Genomic DNA, 26,711 nt, shown 5'->3' with positions numbered 1-26,711 from the left:
GGCTACAGCAAGGAATATAATTGCTTATCGGTAGTGGTTTTGACGTCGTTAAAGCCCAAGGAAACACTATATGATTTAAGTGTTCTTAATTTTCTATGGCGCGTCATAACGGTTGGACCCAAAAGATTTTGCATTTAATTGTTTTCCCAGTGTTCTACCACTCTATCCAGTCACTATTCTTCAACCAGTTTTACAACTAGTACCCAAGTGGCCAATTCTTTCAACAACCTATTACACAATACAATAGTGGAGTAAACTTTATTTCCTATAACCAACTGTCTTACATGACTGATCTCACTCTTTTATGTACTTTTATAGTGATTTTAGAGTTACTGATTACAGTAGTAGGGTTAGTGGCGTTAAGTTATGTATGTATATGTGTGTGTGTGTGCGTGTGTCGGTTTAAACGCCTGATAAATGAACTTTTTCTATTATAAACGATGGTCGGTCAGTGAAACATGTAAGGTAGAAGGGTTAGGTGTCTGAACGAGTTTTAAACTGTCATTAAAACTTGTATCGCACATCCAAGTACGTTTTATTGAAGTTATAACGTGAAAACTTTAAGCTGCACAGTCAAAAAGAGGTAACAGTCAATGAGGTTCACACAATCAAGTGTACAAATTTTGTATAAATTTCGAAAAAATTGACCATCTAAAATTACAATTCATCAACGGCCATTTAAAACTTAATAATTATAAAATAAATACATGTACTAACCTCTAAGTTATTTATATACCAAGTGACTTGGGCTTCAGGAAATGTCATTTTTGCTGTACAGTTGGCTTCTAAATAGTCGCCCACGGTATACCACTGCCGGAGTCCTTCTATTCTTGGACCATCTTCGGGTAACGCTGTAAAAAATATATCAGAATAATAATGATAATAAACATGTTTTCTAGTAAAGTAAATAAATGTTACAATATTGTTTTAAAAGCAACACAATTTAATTTAGTATCCGTTTGAAATTTTAAAAGTAGCCGTTCTGAAATAAAATAATTATTATTCATTATGAATACCAAATATTACCAACGATTTATGTCACATATTATCTGAACCGTTCGTTCTCGCTATAATTTTAGAATGGACTAAAATATACAAAAATTTAAAAATAACTATGATAATAATTGCCGAATCCTACATGAATTTTAGATGAAATAAAATAAATACAAAACGTAATCAATAGTTACAAATGGTTATGAAATCAAATACAAAAAATAACTAAAACGGTTGTGGTTGCACACATTTAAATATTGTTTGATTAATTTATGAACTTCATATCCTTCTTATATTTTAAAATTAATATTTTATAATAAATTGTTGATCAATTAACAAAGAAAATCACTTTTACTGGAATATTTGTTTCATAAAGTAAAAGTTTTTTTATTCTACGTGTACATGCATCGAATTCGTTGAATTCAGATCACGAACAACTTTTGAAGTTAGCTCTTACTTTTGAAGTATGAATTCCAATATTGAATATTTAGTTTATTTTATCTTTGAATATCAATTATGTAAGCATACAAAAATTATATATGATTTTATAATACGTAAAAAAAGCATTCAAAGGACAATAATTTAACTGAAATAACAAAAAAATCTTCATATTTTTAATTTATGCATATTAATCAGTATGATGATTTATTATGAACAATTTTGCAGAACTTTTTAGATAACCAAAACTCTTATTATTAGTTATTCATGTTATAATGTTTATTATATATGTTTATTTTATGGGTGTATATCGTTATATATTACTAAACAAACCTAGAATATAATCTAAGATGTTTAAGATACAACGTTTTCAGCTCATTATAGAATTGTATTAGTTATAAGTTTGTAATTTTTCAATATAAAACAATGAGAAACAATGGAAATTACCACTTACCAAAATTTTTTTTTTTTTTTTATAAATTATCGAGAAAACACCAGTAGAATACTTCAAGCCAAGGGTCAGTTATAAGCGTTCAAAATTTGAAGACATTTTATTTATAATGGTTATTATCTAATACGACAAAAACAGCTTTTAAAATATTTTTCTTTTTTATCTTAATGTGCACATTTTTCTAGGTAGAATTTCTATGCACTTGTTATTTGTGAGTGAAATTATAATTTTATATATATTCTCTAAAGATTAAAAAGAATAAAAAATCAAACAAAACAAAAAATTTCTGATTATTTTCTTGATTTTTGACAATTTTTATTTTTAAACGTAAAAAATAACTATTTATTTAAATAAAATATACGAGATGAATCACTTGAATGAAAATTTAAAAAATATTAGATGTTAATGTATATTTCATATTCATGTGTTGTTATAATTAATGTTATACTTCCCATTATTTACAAGAACAATATTTTAATTGAAAACAAAAGAATTGATAAATTATGGTTTTTATGAACTACATTTTGGTTTATTTTAAAAATAATTCTGAACACTGGGAATTTATAATTTCCTGTCTTAAATTAAAATATCTATATGCTCATTCTGGTAAACGTATATTTCCCTCATATCACATAAATATTATGTATATTTATTATTGTTGTTATTGAAAATTATCGATAAATATTTATTAAATTTATAGTCAAATCACAATGACAATAATACAATAATTATGTTACCGATGACTGTCATATTGGCGTCTCCGACGACGGTGGGAAAATTCGGAGCATCCGTTGACACTTCGCATTTGTAATTCCCACTGCTCTTTCTCGTTAATGGGAATAGCGTCACCACCGTGGAAGATGACTTATTCTCCTGAAACGTTTAGTGTGGTTAGGAATATTGATGCCGTTTAATGTAGCAGATATATATATATATATATATATTTACATAACACCTATGTATTTCAATGAAATTTTAGGCACTGAAAACGATCGGAGAAACAGTGTATTGGTCCATAAAAATAGGGGGTTTTGGGACGTAATACGATGAATACGTATGAATACGAAAAAATGGTAATGTCTTGTACGGCGTATGATAATACGATGGATAAATGTATTGTACACGTTTCATCGGGGGGAGAAGGTAAAGGTTTTTTCTCCCCGAGCTTTTCGTGTAAAAACAGTGGCCAAGCATAAAGTACGATACAAATGTAATAATGTAGGTGATAATGTTTTCGATGTTTTTATATAGGTCAATGAGTTGAAAACTTTCACTATATGTATATATGTATTTGTGTAATTTGTACACAACTCGATGCACGTTTTCATATTCACATTTAACCGGCTTCAATTCACAACCCTCTCTCCGTCGTCATACATCTATATGTATAGCGTATCTCGTCAACCCTTCGATAAAGACGGTAATGCCTCCACCCTCGCATGCGTAAGAGGGTTTTTCTTTTCGCATTTTCACATACCCAACCAACGCCCTGGTCTACGTGGAGTCTACGTATTAGGATTGGGAATAAATTACCATTGGAAGGAAACGTCGAAATATATATAAACGCAACACATTTCGGTACTCCACTTACATCAACGTTGACGCCATCTAAATTGAACACGAGCGTCTTGGGATTGAGTCCAGGAGTGTATCGGAAGAACTCGTGCTCATCCTTGTACCATTTTACCGAGTAAAGGCTGTCGCCACCCGTATCATACTGACAGTTGAGAGTCACTGAGCTCCTAAGATCTGCCCATTGCGGTACTTCTAATTTCAATAGTTTAAGAGCTCCTTTGCCACCTAAAGAAAAAAAAAATAATCATAAATATAATTTTTTTGTAGTTCTTAATTTATCTGTCATTAGATTTCATATCAGTCAAGACCTTTGCCGTTTTATTTATCTTTATCATGACCATTAATATTTTTTATAAATATTAACAATTATAGCACTATAACACGTACATTAATGAACTTAAAAAATAATGATATGATCAAATTGATTACGATTTTATCAGTTTAGAGTTTAAATTGTTGGTACAGTCCCAAATTTTCTAATGTAAACTTAATCTGGATTATTTTATGATAAAAATCTGTACTATTTTGGATGATGTACACTTTATTTTATTAAAATACCTCCAATTAATTTTAACAAATTTGAATTGCAATATCAATGACACTAAAATTTAAGACTAAGTAATACATTTTTATGTACTCGCTCTTATATGAAAAACAAATTTCTTGGAAACGTAATGATGTTAAAAATATTCAAAGAGATGTTATCAGAATTTCAAACTTTAAAATAGAAGTTATTTTAGAAGTATATATAAAATTATAAATTATTTCACTAATTACTTAAAACAATAATCTCGAGAAATAAATTATTTATCAGCAATATATTTCCTCAACAGTTTATCGTGTTATTAAAATAAATTATGATGAGTTATATTTTAATATTATTTTGATACAATCAAACGTATTGAAGGCTGTATACAAAAGATACCTATGTAGAAAATATAAAAGGTGAAATATAGTCGATCGATTTGATAAATTATTATTTTTTAAGCTTTTAAATTGAAATTATTTTATTATTAGCAACAATAGGTAATCGACGTATTCTCTTGAAATAAGTTACTACTACATTTTCGTTTAGATTATAATTAATAGCAAAAAATACTTAAGCGTAAATCATATTTGTATCAAATTTGGAAGAAATAATTATATAAATATATTATAAACTATTAGCGAATAATAAAGGATATTGTCGTCAAAATAAAATGTTGATAGGAGGGTAATAAAATAATACTATATCATTGTGATAATAATGTTCAAATTTCAGTATAGTAACAATAGTATGTGTATTTTAATTGTAACATAATATGATTGGGGTTGACTTATAACATCTTATATTTTTGATGTATTATATTTTACCTGTCACATATTGCTCTTACAAGTGTATAACAGTAAAATGATTTACAGGATGAATATGAAAAAAAAAGTAAATGCAATGTTTAAATTTAAAAGATCTATGCGATGAACAAGGACAATTATTAGTAATGATGATTTAAATGTAGTTTAATCCTTTAAGATCCAACATATAGAAACAACAAGGGAAAAAAAATTAACATTTTTAATCATTCTTATTTTTCCGTGTGCATATAACAGTTGAAATTTACACAATAATTAACATTGAGACTTTTTTTTATCCATTTATCCTTTTATACAGTCAATAATTATCAAGAACAGCGATTCTTAATCTGTGACCCACGACCCTTTAGGGGTCTTCGGCAGCCTTAACACATAAAATACGTTAAACATGACATACAATGACATCAGTCATTCAATAAATATTGTTAGATTATTATTATTTCTTTTTTCATATATTTTTTATTATATAATAGATAAATTATATATTTATACGATGTTCAAATACTTGTGTCTCAAGTATAATACCAACTATTGCATTAAGTCAGTACAATTTAAATTTCAAGACTATAAAAAAAAAAAAAAAAAAAAAAAAAAAAATGAAAACTAAAATAATTAAATTTAAATGAATAAAGTGTTATAAAAATAACTATAAATATGTATGTACGATATTGTATTGTCATGTCTGCTAATGTAATTTATTATATAAAATAAATATTAGAATTTTGATTTTAATTACATGGATGTTTTGTAAAAAAAAATGTATTCAAAAAAAAATTGGTAAGGGGGTCCGCGATTTCTAAAAATCTTTTATCAGGGGTTCATGATCTACAAAAAATTAAGAACTGATAATAAAGAATGTATTAACTAGATTTGTAGTAAAATTATATTTTTTAAAAATATTATTTACATTTTCACAAATATCAGCGTACCAGCATCATTGTGAAAACTACTCAGTATAGTACAGTGTAACATAACTTACTTAAACTTAAATCGTGTTCAATTAAAATTTGTAACATGAAATATATTTGAATTCTAATAAAAATCATAATTTATCAAAAATATTTTACATTGATTTTCTATTGTCCATGTTAGAAAGATGGTTTTCATTTTATTGGTTTGCGGTATAATTGAAATCCTTTAATAAACTTTTTTGTGCACTTAAGTTACACTTTATAATTATAATGAAATATGGGTTTTATTGAGAAAACCGAAAAAAAATCAATGACATGGAAAGTCGGAGCACAAAGGAAATATTTATTGTATTCACAAAAGAATGTGAGAATCCGAGAGACACTGCGACTTAGGTCGGACTTAGAGGAATGTCAAATGACAGAGATAGAAACCAAAAAAAAAATATTTCCACGTGTGTTATCCATAACCTGGGGTCGCAACGTGTGCTTCAAGTTTAGTAAGGCGACTGTATAAGAAAAATAGTCTAACTCTTTATTTTCACCCTATACACTAGGCTACTGATACTGATAATACAGTTTCACCGATAAAACTAAATCAAAAAGATTATATCGACTTGGGAAAAATAAAAGTTTCATAAGGACCCCCGTGGGAACGTTATCCCGTTGTCTTGCGGTCGTAAAGGAACGTTTCGGTGCCTTTTGCGTTATCATTCTCTGTCAAAAATCTTTTTACGTTTTAATGTGCAACTGCCACACGGTCCTAAGCCAATTCCATATGGATAAAATGTATGATAGAAAAAAAAATGTACTATCTGTACTGAACTACTAAAGATGTGATCAATAAAATATTGTTCGATCGCTAGATCTGGAAATCGTCTCAATTACCTAGTAATTGTTTATAATATTCACTGATACCGTTTTCGGAGACTTAATGACATTCGGATTGTAATTGTTATGTGATTTCACGATTCTAGGAAGAGACTGTATCTTAACGGTCAGTTAGACCAAAAGGTCTGATTGAATTAATAATAGTTTACAACACCAAATTAGTTGGCACAAAAGCCAGAGAAACTGAAGGATATATTTAAACTTTAGACTGAGAAAGTAGATATAGAGGCTGACTAACACCGATATATCCCATTAAACTTACCACTTTCTATAGCTAGGTCTGCAATTAACTAGTTAAAACTGATGATCCAGCTGCTTTAGTATTAACTCGGCCACATTAATTACCGGTCGGGGCCTTGGATCGTTTGACAATGAACGGATATATCAAACCTTAATGGTTTCTAAAATTAGAAAGTACGGATTTTATCTTTAGCAGGTAATTTCTTAGGTAAGATTCTAAAAGAAACCGAGTTCTCATAAATAGGTACATTGTACATATGTCGCGCCAAATCAGATTGTCAACTGCTGAAATTAACTTACAATTCATAAATTGTAACAGCGACTCTCATTTAAAATGAAATAAAGTGAAGAATAATACAGTTCATAAGAAGGTCATTAACCCTTTATAGGGCACAGAAAAAATATTGTACGATTTCTACCAAATTTTCAAATTTACTTCTTAACAGATGTAAGATACTTTAAAAAATGTCAAAAATTCGTAACTTCATTTACATTGGTAAAAAAAGGGTGAAAAATAATTTCCCACTGAGCATTTAGTTTCGTATTTATGTACCATTGGCAGAGGGAAATAATTTTCTATTTAATACCATACTACAATTTTTTTTTTTAATTTTAACTATTTTTATGCCAAAAAATGTATATATGACATGCTAAATAGGTATTTAATTGTATTTTAAGATATATGACACCTGAAGATACAAATCTTCTCAACTGATAAATAAAATTCTTATGATATTATAGTAAACCTTATAATTTATTATAATAATTAAAACACGTTATTTATATTCATATGCATAAGTACACGTATTGTTCTGTAATATATCTGATACATTAATTTTTTCCCAGTAAAGCGAAATATGAACCCATAGCTTGATGATTTGTTTTTTCAAGAAATAATATAGCTTTTTTTGTCACGCCTGCACCAAAGTTTTTGGTTTTCAACCATGGTTGGAGTATTGGAGAGCGAACTTTTTTTGTCCAGCGAGTGGTTAAGTAGAATTCCTCATAGTTCTTTGCGGTAAAGTGGAAATATCAAGAAGTACCAGGCGGAAAAATGGAAAACCCTAAAATGTCGAGCGGTAAAGTAAATTTCCCAAAAAATGCCGGACGGTCAAGTGGAAATCCACAAAAGTGCTGGTCATATTCCCAGCATGACCAGAATACTTTTACCACGAACGCAGGAACGTAACAAAAAAAAAAAAATAAATAAAAAAATACTATGTATGGCTCGCGCGTGATGACGATTTCAATCTTTGGCGAAATGTGGCCCTCGCCCGCAATTGAAATACCTTATTTCTTACCCTTGCCATCAAGTGTGGCTCGTATGGGAAGACTTTGGGACTGCGTCTCCCCTTAAAAAAAAATAAAATAAAACAATTACTTGTAAATAATAAATTTTTTAAAATGTATAGAAATATTTTTATTTTTAGTGAAAATATGTAATACAGCGCTTTCTATATTTATTATTATAAATTTAAGGTCACAAAATATAAAACCTATAAATGGTTATTTTAATGGACACACTATTTTAGTAATTTCAATGACGGTCGTAGTTTTAGTGAAACTGACGTCCGGACAGTTTCAATCGTAACATGAAATGGTTTAGCTTGTTTGATAGAAGGGGCCGAGGGGAATAATCCACGTATTATAGACGCTTTTAAAACTGGGTTCACGACAATGGCAGTTCCGTGCCATCCCGCCATCGTTAGTCGCTACACACCGTCTTTTACGAATTCACAGATAAAAAAAATTGCAGAATTGAATTAGTATATAAAAGTTTACAGTTAAAAACGTTAAAAAAATTAACCGATTATTAAATTCAGTATTAAGTATAATTAATATTTCAATAAAAACGTTTTTCTTGAACATTTTTGTATGAAGTTTATGTTAAATAATTTAAGTCTCTTCAGAATATTTACTACGAGCCGCAACTGTTTGCCATACAACACACCATCGAAGTAGTGAAATGACGTTTCAACAATTTTATGCTGTTTAAAACATACGAAATCATATTCTCAACATTATACATCCGTGTTACGTGTCGCTGTGCGTGCATACGTAAACGTTCTGAATTACAGCATAACCTGTGACATAGTTACGGGGAGGGTTGTAAGAGTTTTCAACCCCCCCCCCCCAGATTTTTTTTTAGAGATATTTTATTATTTTCGTTTTACTATGATTAGGTAAATATTGAAAAATGAGTAACAAAATAATTTTCATTAAATACGAGACATAATAATTATAAAATTTTAAATGTAATATTATTATATAGGACCTCGTATTAAGATATACTAAGAATATTATGAATTGACTCTTAAACACCTCCCCCCCCCCAGTAAAAAATTGTATCCATACCATAGAGCGTAACTGATTTTTCATGAACATAAAATGTATATGATTCACAATTTTCGATTCTAAGACTTATAAAAATTTAATAGCATACAGATATGTGTGTTTTAACCGGAATAATATAAATATTCGTTTTCTTTCAAATTATGGTTAAATAATTCAATTTTACATTCTGAACGAAACAAGGATTTTTTTCTAAGATGTGTGTTTTTTTATTTTTATTTGGATCTGAGTGTACTCGATTTTGACGAAGAAGACTGTTTCAAAAAAAGGTTACAATAATGTCTTAAAAAGTTTAATATGCGTAAGAAAATAAGTTTTAACAAAGTCGGGTATTTCGATGAATTTCGAATAAATGACTTGGTACTGTATAAATGTTTGTTGTTGCAATTCGTAAATTTCACTAATTGCTTATGTTAACATTTTAAAGAAATTTTATAATTTTTGAAATATTTTAATGAAATCTGTACTGTTTTCCAGTTCCTTAAATACTCGATTTTCCAACATTGTTTTTGGTTATAGTTTGGAAAAACGAAGAGGCATAATAATTATATTTTGATGAAATTTACTACTCATCTAATTGCTTTTTTTGCAAAAGTTATAATTGTAAAAATGTAACATATTTTATTCAGAAATTTGGTTTTACTACTTTTAAATGACCCAAGTAATTTCCTTTTTTTACGAAATATACGTCTTAAATTCTAATTATCAATGAAAGAAAAATACTCAATAAATATTTAATTTCGCTTTATCCAGATTCATCCATTATTCTTTATTACTTTAAAAAGTTAAGAAATTATATAAGTAGACTCAACAACTTACACAATGTATTAATTAGGTCTTTCTCCGTGCGTTTTATTTCTACCTGTAGAATCGTACAAAAAATCAAACAATATTAGTTTCACTAATACACCCGACTTTTTTCCTCTGATTTTTGTTGTTTTAAAGATATTAATTGTATAAGAAGTTCAATAAATTGTCTAGATTCTGAAATGATTCTATTTAAATTTAATTTAATTGATGACACATATTTTAAATATGTAAAAAAAATATATATATAATATAATATTTTATTATATTTACAATCATAATTATATTAAAAATCAATAGTATAAAATATTTCTTTTACCAAAAATTAAATAAACTTATTTTTATTGACCTGTAAATACTAGTCAAAAAAACGTTTATGTATTAGCTTTACTAGAATTTATATTAATAATATTGTATTCATCACTATAAAATTATTTTACATAACGATTTCAATGAAATAAAAAATCCAATTATCACATACTTTCTTAGAGTTATTGTTCGTTTTTTTATTCAAATTTCGGATAACTTTTTTTTACGTACTTGTTCATGCATTTATATTATATAAAACTGAAAATATTGCGTTAAATCAAAATACATTAAATCAGGATGTAACTTTTATGATATTTTATTAATTAAGTTACTCACAAGTAATGTATGATGTTATTAAAAAATATTATCTAACTAGTTATTACACAAAAGTCGATTTAAACATTAATATATTTATTTTTCAAAACTATATTATTTCAGAATCAATGGCTTAGCTAGAGGAGGAAGGGGAATTAATATATTACTACCCCTCACTAAAATGTCTATCTTATTTTATAAAATATACAATAACTTTAAGATAAACGAGTAGGCAGTGGCCTAGCCAACAGGGATTGATTAGGGGGTTGTAACCCCCCCCCCATCCGAAAATTGTTCAATATTTAATTAATTTAATGATCGACCGACACAGCACGCGACACCCAGCGGTCACCATTACACCATTACATTATAACTTTTAGATTCTTGTAACTTTCAAGATAATTTTTCGTAAAGTGTACGACGCACGTATAAAACTGACTAATAATTAGCAAAACCCGAATTACATGACAGTATGATACAGAATACAGATAACATAAAATTAAAACCGATTAGCGGCTTCTACGATTGCGATATCGATATTTTACAAATTATAATTCCCAATATATTTTTACATTCCTTAAAACTTGGTGCATTTTCGAATACTTCGATAGCGTTTTTCATAATAATTGCCCGTATTGAAATGTTTACGCAGTCAGTCTGTACTCTGTAGTAATTACACTGATCGCGGAACAACTGTTCACAGCTTTCGACTTGTATTAGCGTCTTATAATTTATTTATTACTACACATAAAGTGAGCAAAGAATCAAAGAATAACATTTTGAAATACTTCAGCTCTACTGTCTCAACATCTTCGCAAGCTATTAAAAAACTAAAATTTGACGACAGAGTTATTCAAAATAATGAAATTTCCTTAAAGTCGACATCATCCCAAATTCTGGCTTCTGAATTATTGGATAATACAAAAAATTTAGTTTCTACTTTTGAAACATAAAAAGATATTTCTTACTACATAGGAATACAGGTAAGATTTACTATTATTTATATTTTATAAATATTTTAGATTTATATGAAAGGTTACACTTCTGATGCGAATTATTATTTTTTATATATTTTGTACATTCATCATTAATACTAATTAACAATATATTTATTAAAATACCCAAATAATATTAATTTTCAGTGGTCAGCTGAAGAAAAAATAGATATTTTAAAAAATATATGGGTACCTGATCCAAATTATAAATTTCCTCAAAATGGCAATAGGAACATGAGATTTCAAATAAATTGGACGTATGAGTTCTGTTGGCTTCGTAACTCAAAAATACAAGATGGGGCTTTTTGTTTGACCTGTATTTTGTTCCCACCATCAGATGGATTAGGAAAGGGTGGTCATCAAAATCCTGGAAAATTAGTTATTGAAAAAATAATAATTGGAAAAAAGCCAAAGATTTGTTTAAGGACCACCAAAATAATCAATACCACAAACTTAGTCAAATTAATTGGATAGTTTTTTGACAATTAGAATTAAAAATGTTGAACCAATTGGCAGACAGACAAATGAAGCTTTAAAAAAATAAATTAATGATAACAGAGATCGTCTCCGTCCAATTATTAAAACCATTTTATTTTGCGGAAATCAAGGAATTTCGTTAAGAGGGCATAGAGATTCGGGAGTTATTGATCTAAATGAAAATGCTAGTACAGAAAATCAGGGAAATTTCAGAGAGCTAATTAAATTTCGAATTGATTCTGGTGACAATGTGCTTAAAAATCATTTAGAAACTACCAATAAAAATTCCACCTATTTAAGTCCATTGATTCAAAACGAAATAATATCAATCTGCAATTAATTAATTCTAGAACATTTGGTAGCTAGTGTTAATAAATCTAAATCGTTCACCATTTTGGCTGATGAAACGACAGATTTAACACAGAAAAAATGACATTATGTGTTCGTTATGTCGATTTAAATGCAAATAAAATTAGAGAAGACGTCCTACAATTTATCGAAATTCAAAATATGTCAGAAAAAGGATTATCTGATGTTATATTGAAAAGTATGACTGACTTCGGACTAAATATTAAATATTTAACTGGGCAAGGGTATGACGGAGCTGCAGCGATGAGTGGCAGATATAATGGCGTACAAAAATTTATTCACAATGAACATCCTAGTGCCTTTTATTTACATTGCAGTGCGCATTGTTTACATTTAGCTATAACTTTTAGCTGTAATGAACCAGAAGTCAGAAATTGTATGAGTACTATACAAAGTGTAAGTACTTTTTTCGATTATCCAAAAACGCAAAGTATTTTGCAATTATCAATAGTAGAAATATTTCCACAGACTAATCGTTTTAAACTAAAAAATCTATGTGCAACTCGATGGGTCGATCAACATGATGCAGTTATATTATTTGAAGAACTTTAACCAGCCATTTTACATGCACTAGATAGAATAACACTTTGGCCAGATTCTGACACTTCTAGTTCTGCAAGTCATCTATTTACTGCAATAAGACAGTTAAAATTTCAAACAGCTTTAGCTATTTTAGTGAAAATACTTTCCATAAGTTTTCCTCTCAGCCGATATCTTCAAACAGTAAATCTTGATTTAAAAACTGCACTAGAAGCTGCATCTAATGTTCAAAATACTATTCAGGAAATCAGAGAAAATTGTGATGTAGAGTTTCAACAATTATTTTTATCTGTGATAACAATATGTGAAAAATTTGATATTACTGTTAGTTTGCCACGTCAATGTAAATCAGATAATCCAGAATATTTTTTGAGAGTTTTAGCATTCATACATTTTATAGATAATTTTCTAGACCAATCGTACGATAGATTTATATCATATAGGATTGTCTTGAATAATTTTGATTGTATTGTACCCAAGATAGAAATGAAAATATCTAAAATATCTGAAGAAATTAAAGGTAAATTCAAACAATTAGTAGAAACATATCAAGATATACTTGATGAATGTTCCGATTCAAATCTAAATGATAATTTATTAAACGGAGAATTAGATTTGTGGTACACTAAATATTCAACTTTAACATCTTCTGAACTCAAGAACAAAAATGCTATTGAAGTATACTTCCAAACCTGTCCAGATGTTTATCAAATAATATCTAAGCTTCTTCAAATATTCATTACGCTTCCAGTATCAACTGCCACGGGAGAACGATGGTTTTCAACACTGCATCGTTTGAAAACTTATTTGAGAAATTCTTCTGGACAAATACGTTTAAATGGTTTAGCCTTACTTAATATTCATCGTGATATTAACATGGGTATTAATGATGTTCAGATGAACTTGCTCAAAAATCGAAACGAAAATTAAATATAAATTTATAGCTTTTAAAAAAAATAAATATTTACATATTTCAACTTTTTATAATCAGCGTTGTAAAATAGTTATACACTTATAAAATATTTAATGTATGATAATTTATTATAATAAAAATACACAATTCAATACAATTTTATATGTTAAACTTTTATTAACCCTCCCCCCCAAAAAAAAAAAAAAATTCTGGATACGCTACTTCGAGTAGGCAACTATAATGTTATATCATGTTAACATCAAACCATTTTCAATGAACAAAATAATAACACATATTATATTTTAACTTATTTTTAATCGGCTAATTGAAATTAAAAAGTTGGTACTTATCTAGAAAAGAATTTAAAATGTATAACCCTCCGAAATATTTTTCTAGCTACGCCATGGTTCAGGATGTACGAGTAAATTTATAATTTTTTTCATATACCTAATGAATATTCTACAATTATAATCTACTTGAACATTTAGTTTGAGATAAAATGTCTAAATATAAAGCAGAAATACGTGATTTTACAAGTACTACTCTAGTTTGGTCCATAAAAAAAAAAAAATCGCTTCTAATTTTTATAGATTTAGGATTTTCAGTTACCTATAATTTTCGACTACAGGTATGATTTTTTTTTTTAAAGTTTCCAATATATGATATATAATTATTAATTTAAAATTACAATACCGGTATATGGTAAATAAGTAAATTAAATGATTAAAACATTTACAAATTCAAATATATTAATGTTTTAACATTATCAAGTGTATCAATACTTGTGTTATAGGTTTTATTGCCGTAGTGGTCGAATTGAACTAGGATGTTATGGATTTTTTAGTCGGACCGAACTCGTGTGTTATTGTTTTTATAATCGGACCCAATTAGTTGTTTATCTTTATCATAAATATTATTTGGGACCCAACTTGAATACGTCCAAAAAAATTATTATTTCAGGTATTTTAAATCAGTTAGTGTAAAAATGGAAGCTAATGTTAATGTAATAGTAATCAAACATACACAGACAATCAGCGAATAAGAGTATAATCTTGTATTTCATACTCTTTTTCTTATATATTTATTTCCTTTTTTTTTTTATTAACAGTTAATCTATTGCCTCGATGAGAATGAATAATAATTTATATCATATTATTTGTATTTAGTTTAATTTATATATTCATTATTTTTGGAGCGTTAAATATTATATGACTAATAATTTCAACAAATATTATGAAAAATAAATGTACTTGAACAATCCTACTATTGTTTACAAGAACATTTTTTTTTTTTTTTTTTTTTTAATGAGATTTTAACATTACATTATGATATCTCGAAAGAACATTTTAACTGGGTAATTAATAGGCCCATGAACGTTGAAGAAGATAATAAACATTCTCGTAGAATTTTAATTTAGTATAAATTAAACAAAAAGTAGTTTAACTTCCAAGCGATCAAATAAATACAATTTGTCAGTACGTTATCAATAATCAGTTAAGATAAGGATCGCTAGATTTGCATACTATCTGTTTAAATAAGAGAAATCGCGTGGTCAGGTACGAATTTGTTCATCTCGTTCAACGTTCATAGGAAAATGTAAATGTCAGAAAATGCATAAATAATATCGAAGAAGAGTGTACAACAAATAAGGGACAATGGAAATTATATCAAAATTTAAACTTTAATATTCTAAAAAATAAAAATATAATTGTCATGCGACTTATACCCTTAGATAATATATTACTATTAAATACTCGTAAATAAATAGTTTGTTGTATATTTTAATAAAATCGATACCGTTAAAACATTAAGTATGAAAATTTTTTAGCTCGGGGTGTTATCGCAAATGCTTACAACAGGTCTCGATTAAAAAAAAAAAAAAAAATCATCAACTTTGTAGTTTGTATGCCCTACGATGATTTTTACACGACGATACTACAATAATACAATACATTATTACGACGGTTATTTTCTATCGGTGGTAACACGTGGTCGTATTGATAATAATATAATTACGTAATGGGCATTGTTGTGGGGGACACTTCGATTGCTATCGGTACACTATTTGTGGTCATTTAACTTCTTCAAAGCCACGCGCTACGGTCGTACAATGAGCACGTAGACAGAACTGCGAAATAATGGTACCGTTATATATTATATTACCTGTAAATTCGGTACGGGGTATTATACGCACTATATGGATATGTGTCGATGGACATATCGTTTATTTTCCGTTGCATCATGGTGAGTAGAACGGAAAAAAAATCGTCGGAAAATTCGATTTTATCCGACACTTTTGTTTTGGTTGGTTTCTATCTTTTTCTTTCCTTTCTCTCTCTCTGTCCCTCGTCATGTTTTCCTCATCTTCTCCTCATCATTCTCTGTTTGCCGTCCGTCAATCCTAACCTAGCCATTTTTCTTAGCTCAACAACGGTGGTTTCTCGCCTGTCAGACGCGATGAAATCCCATACACACACACACACACACACTCCGTCATCTAAGAAGACGCGCAGTGTACGGCGTAACCGAAATAATAAACGACGTCCGGCGACGTGTCGCGTATGAAAAGTGGTCAACCACCACCACCGCGTATCGGTGCGTTAAATTCGCGTGTGTGTGTATGTGTGTATGTGCACTGTGCTCGTAGAGTTTGGATTGATTACGACAGGTAAAACGACAGCCGACCGTAATTTTATCTATTTTGGTCCCTATAACTTTTGTTTTGCTCCGAAAACCGACAATTTACTGTTGTTATTATTATTTTTGTTCAATAACTTCTAGGAGTGTATTTTTTCTGACGAATTAACGTCTTCGTAAGAATTCGTCAAGAGGACGCCACACCCGCACGTGTTGTCTCCGTCTGACATACGCACAACATACCAAATTTGCATTCAGTAGTTCAACTGCCCTGATGTTATCTTTAATATTAGAGCAAACTAACCTATAACCAAACTTTAAGGAAAGATTATTTTCATTTGAGAGCATGTTATGTGTATGTAAAATATTACAGTTAAAAAAACCTTGCTTAGGAATTAAAATGTCGGAAAAAAATCGACCAAAAGAACACAGACAATGTTCTTCCCTTAAAGTTTGATTATAGGTCAGTTTGCTCTAATATTGAAGATAAAATCCATACATTTGAACTATGTTTTACGTGTGTCAAATAGAGACAATACATGCGAGTGTGGCGTCCTCTCAAAAGACATTTTATCCCCTCTCTTAAATAGGTTTCGAATATACGGATGAATCGTTTTCAGTCGGTACAGTTATGCGTTTGCAATAATACACCTATTAATAAACTATATAATGTTCAAAAGTCAAAACTTCTATATTTAATGATTATTTCAATTTTACAACTTTTTCACTCAATGTTTGTTTGATTAAAACTTGTCAAGAATTTTAATTTTCGAAGTTCTAAAATATGTGTGTAACTATCCGAAAAAATTTGCATACTTACCTGAGTATTTTGATTGGAAATTTAGATATTTTAATATCTACCTATACAAAAAATGTCTTTTTTTCTTTGTAACTCATATTATACCTTTCTTAGATTGTTATTATTAAATTAAAAATAAAAATAAGTGTTTAATACGAATTTTTACTATTCATTTTACCAAGTAAGATTTATCTAATATTTCTTTTTAGATTTTCAATTAATAATTTCAATTATCTTTACGAAGTTTATTTCGTTCAAATTTAATAATGATTAATTTTTAGTAAAATAGTTTTTCCACTATTATTGTTGATATAACTTTAACTCAGATTAAAATACATTCAATGTGATTTAATATGTTATTTAATTTATTGTACAGTGATCTTTACTATAAAGTTGATAATTATTTATATTTTATGAAAACTGTTATACAATAAGTTGTTTTTTAATAAATAAATAAAAAAGTTGTTTTAAGGGTGAATTCAAAGTTTCTTCAGTTTTATTGTTTATATATTTAGCAATGTTTTTTTAAACATTTTTTTTGTTAATTATTTAAACTTTTTCTTTATGTATATGAACTATAGTTTTTTTTTCTTTGAATTTTTAATACCTATACAAAACTTAGTTGTAAAAAAAATGTTTATTTTTTTAAAATTTTACTACCTATCAAACTTATCAGATTTCTGTGTACATACATTCATTTTTTCGATTCGTATTGTTATTTTATTTTTTTTTTATCCATAGTCGAAACTATTTTGTTTCTTAGTCGAAATAGTCACTGTGTTAATTTTTTTTCACTCAAAATAGGAACTCATGAACCACATCTTCTCCAAAACATTAATATTAACAAAGAAGTTAGTATACCTAAATTTGAATTATTTTGAGAGTATCAAATAGCGATAGGTATTATTTTGGGTGACAGCAAATAACTAAAACCATTTAATTTATAGTAGTCTACATTTAAATCGTGAAATAAAACTGATATCGGGCATGTAATGAAGAAAGGAATAAATTTATTTGAAAAGTATTTGAAGTACCAGAAAATTTATCATTTCCGCTAAAGTCATTAAACGTTGTAGAATGAAGGATTTTAAACCGTTTAGAGATGTCAATGTAACGTTGAATCGATATCCGATTCATTTATAATGGGTAATGAAAAACGCAGTATATTTGTTTTAGATACATATAATACGCCCACAGTTTTATAAATACTTTTGACCCCTAATTTATAGATGTGAAATAAAAAAAAAAGCAACTATAAATTATTAAGTAAAGCGTTGCGTTGCATAGTGTCATAGAAATATAATAAAATTCTATTGCTGTGATGATTTATTTTCACGCTAAAAAAAAAATGGCATTTTTTGTCACTATCAAGAGAAAAACATAATATTGAATGATAAGTATACTTAATCGAAATGCAACTGTAAATAGAACAGAGGAGCAATCATTTATTTAAGTCACGTATTCTAATTATATTTTTTTACTTCTTTACACTTTATATTAATTTCATAATTCTTTACTTCATTGTAAACGTGAAAATACACATACACAAACTCATAGTATATTTCAGCATGTTCAATTATTGTTGAATGGCACCTATGAGGAGGTGGGTTAGCCTATAGCACCAATAATCTGTCGTCAAAACTAATTTCCGCACAACTTAGTGCGCAAAATCATCATCCGACAACAACATAATTCATGTAGTGCACACCTTGGATAGCAAATAAAATATAAAATATCGCAGTGTATTTATCTGAATTTTACCTTTGGTAATGTATGAAACTTGACATGGATTGTTAATTACAATTATCACAATATGAAATATGTGCGTGAGTTATAGTTATCATCTCACATGTACTAAAAATTGAACTAATATAATAGTTTTATTTTAAATAATATCAAAATTGTGCAATACAATAACGGAAATAAGAAATTTTGAACTTTAATTTAATATTATAATTTGTAATAAGTGTGTATACTTATATTAACATTTAATCGTTACTGAATTTCAGAGAGAATCGCTCAACGCAATCTAAACGAATACATTTTATTGTATAAGTGTTGACACAGTTATAGTTATTTAAAAACATTTAAGTAGATTATAACTATTTGAAATCGTCTTTATCAGTGGTACCTATAAAAATAATTACAATATAATTGTATAAGTACTACTTAAATGATACTGTACTAAATGTTTTGTTTTTATTTTATTTTACTGCAAATAGCGTCTACTATAATTTTAAAATATGAGAACGTATACAATTAATGAAAAATTTTCTTTTATAGGCTTATATATGTGTATAGTTAAGGATTAAAATCAATCGTTGTTCACCTTCAACTCTTCCAACAATGGATTGCAAATTAACGTATTTTTTCTTTATTTTGATTGTACAAATACTTTAGTCGCAAAAATAAACGTTAAGAGCAATTAATTTTTTTTTTCATCATACAATTGCTGCCTGATGATTCATTTAGCGAAATGTCGATACATTAAATTGATATGATGCGTAAAGTGACCTTAGACTCATTAGTAATTAATTCACTGTGATTTATACGGGACATACGGTACTATTTAAAATGTTTGCAGTAAAATTTACACGATTAATATTTCGGATTATTGATAGTATGGTATTATATTATTAATATGTATTCGTGTTCACTGACATCTAGTCATTGGACCCATGTATCATATGATATGATATTACATTAAGCTTTATAAAAATTATGACAAGAACCTGGTCTAAAGTTCAATAATATAAATAAAATATAATATACGAAATTATTTTATTATTAATTTTTTATTTACTTGCTATATGTAAATTCGTATTTCCATACTACACACGAGATCGTAACCTGAACATTTTTAAATCACACTCTTTCTTTCCCTTTCCCTCGCTATGATTCCAAGTTAAATACTTTTTGTGGTATCAGGCAATATACAGATGTAAACTTACAATAGGTTTATACTGCATATATTATTGTATTTTCCGTGTGGTATAGTACGAACCCATTTAATTAATACCGATGTATTAACTTTTCGCAAGGGTTATCAGGTAAATATTATTGTTGTCCCTCGACAATATAAACACATTAACACTTTGCGCTATCGGTTTACCAATGTTTCATGATAATCCAAATGGCCTCGCCCCATTTAAGTGCTTTGCGTATTTAAATTAGCTAAAAACTTTGTAAACCGTTCGTTAGAAAAATAAATAAACAATAACCGTATAATATAAAAATAATTAACAACGTATTGAGTTTGTACGTGTCTATAGTTTTTCAGTAATAATAATAGATTGTATTATTTCATACACTCGATTTTGTTATCGAATAATAATAATATTGTTTCCGTTTTGACTACATTGAATTGTAGAAAAATATTCATGTTAATGCTACATTACAAATGCTGAAACTGTGAAGGCCTATGTCATTTATCATCTGTTGAATGCGTATTATGCAGTAAACTTTTAATACAACACTCTACACATAAGAAGTACGTGACTTTGGAACAGATTACCCCTAACTGATCATTTATCAGAATATCATATTTGTATGAATATATTATCAAGATGTAGTAAACTTTGTCTTGCGTAGTACTTTGAACCGTTACAGAATAATGTTTTCCTAGAAATAGAAATACGTAAATACTTAAATGTGTATATATTACACTAGTAGGTACACATAAAGTTTAAACTTATTACATATTGAGTAAAGCAATAAATTCTAAATTTTATCGAAATTCCAGAGTGAACTTATTTAAAATATGCTATTGCATTTCTTACCTCACTTAACATAGAAAATATTTATAAGACAAGTGAATGATCATCGCTTTCTAGAGTAAATGCAGTTACACCTCAAATAAACTGAAACAATGAACTATAAAGGTTTAATAGTCATTCTCAAATAGTCGTTTCCAGTTAAATGGTATTTTTTTAAACCTCATCGTTACGAAGACATTTTTATTTTCTTTCGTACAGTTGTAATGAAAACGTGGTCAGAATTGGTAGTTTTATCATCTTAGAGTACAGTTGATAATGTATTGGAATTAATATTATTCTTCTTAATAACTCCGTATTCATTACATTAAAATGAACATCGAAATTCAATTTATTTCAATATTATTTTTCATTTCGAGCCGATTAATGTATTTGTATTAACCTTAGAAAAATATTGTGGTATTAATTACATTTTTTAAAAATACTCTGAGCCTATATTAAATCCAGTTAGGATGAACGATAGGAATTCTAAGAATCGGATAGCATCCACCCATCATTTAATTTAATTTTACAATAACTTTATGCAGGACATCTGGTCGTATAATTGCTATCGAGGGAGCGCAAAGCGATAAGTAGAAAGTTCAATACATTTCCATAACGATCTATTCTTATCACCACCATCAAGTCACCATCGGTTATAATATAATCACTATACAGTATTCACTTTAAAACTTAATTTAAGGGATAATTAAACACAAATATACTAACAATAAAAAAAATGTTAATTATACATTATGCTTTTAAATTGTCGTTGATTTTATAATTTATAATTTTAATTTATTTTTTTTTATTAAATTTATGTTACAATAAAAGGTAGTTAACGGATATTGAGGTCAGTTATTGTTCAGAGAAATATTATCAGATTAATAGTATATAATTAAATTATAAATATCGGATAAATTTTATCCTATATAATTATAATCGTATATATATATATATAAATATTTACGAAAAGTATTAACACTCGTGTGTGTTATGAATATATGCATTTCAATAAATTACCCTATGTGTAAATACATTTTATTGTTGCATTCTAGTACTTTCCATCAGCTTTAAATTATCATATTCTGAAACTCACAGAGTTTTTATTTAGTTTGATCGACCAATTTTATTTTTAATGCACTTATATTAACAATTTGAAGATTGAACAGTAAATGTATGGTTTACGTTTGAAATAAGTTTCCTCAGCATGATAAAGGTTGATGTACAACATTCTCATCAATTCTATGAATAGCGGAGAGCATTTTCAATTACAAAAATATATTGTAGTATAATAATTATAATAATTTATCTCTTTACTATGTAGTTGTATTTTTGTTTGTCAATTTTATTTTATGATTAGAAAACAGTGTTACGTAGTGCGTTTGAGACACAGCTTCCTAACAGGTTAATTACACTACTAATATAATAATATATGTAAATGTATTAGTATAAATTAATATTAAGTACACATAAAAAAATTTAACACTCACAGAACTGATTTAAAATACAGAAAAATGGAAAATTACATTGACGATAGACGAAAAAACTGTGCGTGAAAACATGTTTTAAAACGTTACGAATAAAAGTTGGAAAATATCTTCTTTATACGCACGCACGCACTGCAAATACAATATGAATAGAATCCATCACTCTTTTGTAGGACGTGATCCATGTGGGGAAAAGGGAACAACGACAAAGGGGTGAAAGAGTAGACGTCTACCGATGATATGCGGAGGGATGTACTATAAACACGTGACGGGTTTAACGCTGGGCCTGTTATACACGAGAGAGTACATATATAAAAGATGGAAACGTGTTTATTAGCCGAAGGCCAAATCCTGTACGCGTCCTGTCCCAGTTTGTAAAAACCCTACTGTATCCTGCGCTACAGTCGACGTCGTTCGTACGTTCGTTAGCCGTTGCGCATGTGTTCCATTGTATGTGTGTGTGTGTGTGTGTGATTGCGTGTGTGTATATTTGTGTATGAGTGGGTGTGGATGAGGATGTGCGTGGAACCGGAGAGAAACGAAAGGGCTGGTAGCTTTTATACGATCTTTGGGGGACTCGCGACCGGAATAACAATAAACCGCTGCCACCGCTACCACCACCACCACCACCACCACCAACGACCTACAAATACTACTATATACTGAAGTTACAGCAGACGAACGGACGGTCGATCGGTTGGTGGCGTGGGATGAAGTAATGCGAGGTGGTGGCTGCACGTTGGGCGTAAAGAGTGTATGCGAATGAAGCTGCGAGGAGGTACTGGAACAGGGGAAAGCATATCTTTGCGATCGTATCTTCCTGCGGGACCAATGTGTTGGTGCGGACATTTTATTACATCCCTCCGATTGCCCGAGCGCGCGCGATGTTGTTTCTTTTCTAACTACACATCCACTATATATATATTATGTGCAATATATACACTATATAATACGATGTGGTACCTCTAAAATAATAAACGCTCTGAAAACGGAAAACGGAAAATCGTGATAAGAATTTACCGAACGTTGTCTGGTGATTATTCACCATTTCCTCAGGTGAAAGAAAATATCATAATAATATAATACGACTATACATAAAACGTGAAATGTTGTGATGGTTGCCAAGTGCGGTGCAATTGGTACGAAACGGTTTTAGTTGTTCTTTGCGCACTGAATTGCATTACATCGAGACGCACTGTGCGTGTTATTATGACGCTGTCGTGCCAAACATTGCGCGATTGTCCTGTAAACGGTTTTCGCAGTTGTTCCTGAGAGGGTGGGAACAATTTTTAGGATACTTATACGATGCTTTGTGCAATAAAATACAAGTATTAATAATTAATAATAATATACGTTCTTACGCACAGCAGCTCCAAGGTACCTCAGCTTTGCGATAAATAATATTATATAATAACTGTCGTAGAAATTCTTGAAAACGAAATATATTAAAAAAGTCTAGTCTATTATTGTATTAATTTATGTTATTGGATATTTCTGTTTAATTTTACTGTGCTCTCAAAAAAAAAAAAAAAAAAGCACTTTGAAATACATTTAAATAATTTGGCAAGACACTGAATTACCATTAGTCACTGTATTTATTATAGTATGCTCTATAGATTTTTAACAAATTCGTAGAAAAGCTTATTATATTATTGTGTTTAATATTTTTTGATTATTTTACACTACACAATTAGAAAACTAAATTATAAAAAAACTAGTTTGAACACTATTTGGAACAATATTTAAAAATACAGATCTAAATATGTTTATATATTTCAAGTTTTAAAAAAATAAACTTTAAATTTAAAATATCAATACAATTTAATTAATAATATTAATAAAATACTAAAATACAGAACAAATTTACTAGTATTTTGAGAAATCGAAAATTCTGTGTAAATTTAACTTTTATTTACGTTAAGCTAATATTATTTTTGTAAAATATTTAATTGTTTCAACAAAATAATATTAATTCTGATATAAAAGGTAAAAAAAAGTTAAAATGCTCTATATTAAAAAGGTAATTATTTTTATTGATTTTTCTGTTTTATAGTTATTTAAAATATTAAAATAAAATAAATTTAAAAAAAATATATTTAAAATGGCTTAGTTTATAATAATTTGTAATTATACTTAAGATACTTATAAGTTACCTATACATTTTACACAAAAAAAGCAAACATTAAGGGATTTGAACTGAAATTCATTAAGAAAATATTTGAGTCGGAAATTATTTATATAATTATTTAAATATTTCTTTATATATGTGTATTTATAATAAGCTACTCGAATGAGAAACAATTCTATTACATAACTAAGAACAATTATATTATTCACGTTAACTGGATCTCAAGTATAAAAATATAAATACATCATTGATATTTTTAGTTCAATACAATAGGTGTATAATGCTATTCATTTTGCAATCAATAAGCATTCATTTATTGGCATAAATTATTATGTAGTGTCATATTGCTTTTATAAATTACAATTACGAAATATGTCCTGAATATAAATAGCGAATCAATTCTACGTATAATTTAATATCGACGTTCTCGTAATTTTTCTGTGTAAACGAAAACATCTATAGTATTTTCTACTTCGTTACAAGCAAAATATTATATAAGAAGATAAACACGACCTAATTTCTATTAGAAACAGTTCCAGCTTAATCACGTTAGAATTTAAACACCCCAGAATAATAATTCTGTTTTTATTAGTTTTGTATTTTGCGAAATGGTAGAATTTCGCAAAACGGTATTTTTGTTGTATTGGCTTCATGTATAAAACAAGCGAATGGAAATGATCTAAGTTTTTGCTGAATAAACCCGACTAAGTAATTTATCAATTAGTTCCTAATTTGTTATCGCAATAATAATAATAATAATAATAATAATAATAATAATATTTATGATGATTTTAACCTTATATGTTTTAGTTTTCCTTATTTAATTTTTTTTCTGTATATATTTATTGTGATAAATATTTCAAGTTAATTTTAAAATAAATATTTACATCTGTCAAAATATTTTAATTTATATGTTTAAACATAGGATTGAGTTAATTCTTGTCTCTATAATACGTTTCGCATGCATTAAAACTTTTTTATCCTACATGGGTTAGAGTTAATGAGATAATTTGTTCATGATTTTATATTTCTATTACTTTTAAGATTTTATATTAAAAAGCCTTTCCCGCATTACATGCAGAAATATAAAGAGTATTCGTATAGAATTAATGTAACTTTGTCGGCGATTTCGTGTCTTGTCTTTTTTTCTTCTGTATGTATTCGGAAATGAAGCTTCCGGTCCTAGACGCAGTCTCGGCTCGCTACTACCAAATAAATCCGGTCCGGTTTAAAAGCTCTGTCTGGTAAGTCTATGATAAAACGTGGTGGTAGGAATCTACTTCCGGTACGCGCCGGCTCGTTACGTATGTAAATATACATGGCAGCATATAGAAAGTCCACGAATAATGTGCAACATTAATAAGAACAATAATAATAAAATTAATAATTGTTAAATTATAGCTAGCAAGAGTGTACGCACATACACACACACACACACACACACACACACACATACACAAACAAAATCCGCATTAAATGACAGAATACAATAGTCAGCGATAGTAATGCTAATGAAAAATCAAATTCTATCGATTTTAAACGGATGTAACAATGAAACGCAATTATCAACTATAATTGTGTTCACATTATTTTTCCCCGTTTCACAGTGTAAACATTTTTTTTCTACCTAGGATGTTATTATAAAACGGAATAATAATGGACATCTGACGACGAAACACTCGTTTATAGGACAAAAAAATATAAAATTGCCGTTTTATTTCCAATTATTCGACCTTTTTTGTGAACGTGATGAAAAATCAAAACTACCATTGCAAACACAAATATTCGAATATTCAATATAGGTAATTAAATATATATATATAAAAAAAAAATAGTATCTTTGTTTCTGGAGGCTAGTGTTCCGTGTGAAAATCAAATTATCCGTTTAATTTATAGAAACCTATATAAAAATATAAATAGAGATATAATTAATTCGTATTGCAGTTTTAATTATAAATTTATTTTTGTTTTTGGGACTTTAA

General features: G+C 28.3%; 1 protein-coding gene across 1 annotated transcript in view; it reads right to left on the bottom strand.

The window, feature by feature from the left end:
- Nucleotides 1-26,711, bottom strand: part of LOC112685665 — a 173,654-nt gene that overhangs the window by 48,178 nt on the left and 98,765 nt on the right. The window contains exons 2-4 of the mRNA XM_025557602.1: nt 3,474-3,682; nt 2,620-2,755; nt 718-851 (exon numbers count right to left, since the gene is read on the bottom strand). Of these exons, the coding sequence (XP_025413387.1) occupies nt 718-851; nt 2,620-2,755; nt 3,474-3,682 (479 nt within the window). The remainder of the gene's footprint in view (nt 1-717; nt 852-2,619; nt 2,756-3,473; nt 3,683-26,711) is intronic.

This window comes from Sipha flava, unplaced genomic scaffold, assembly GCF_003268045.1.
Source record: "Sipha flava isolate LNK unplaced genomic scaffold, YSA_version1 285_pilon_pilon, whole genome shotgun sequence".
Lineage (NCBI taxonomy): Eukaryota > Metazoa > Arthropoda > Insecta > Hemiptera > Aphididae > Sipha > Sipha flava.
The sequence above is the reverse complement of the archived record's forward strand: the minus strand, read 5'-3'. Positions and strand labels throughout refer to the sequence as shown.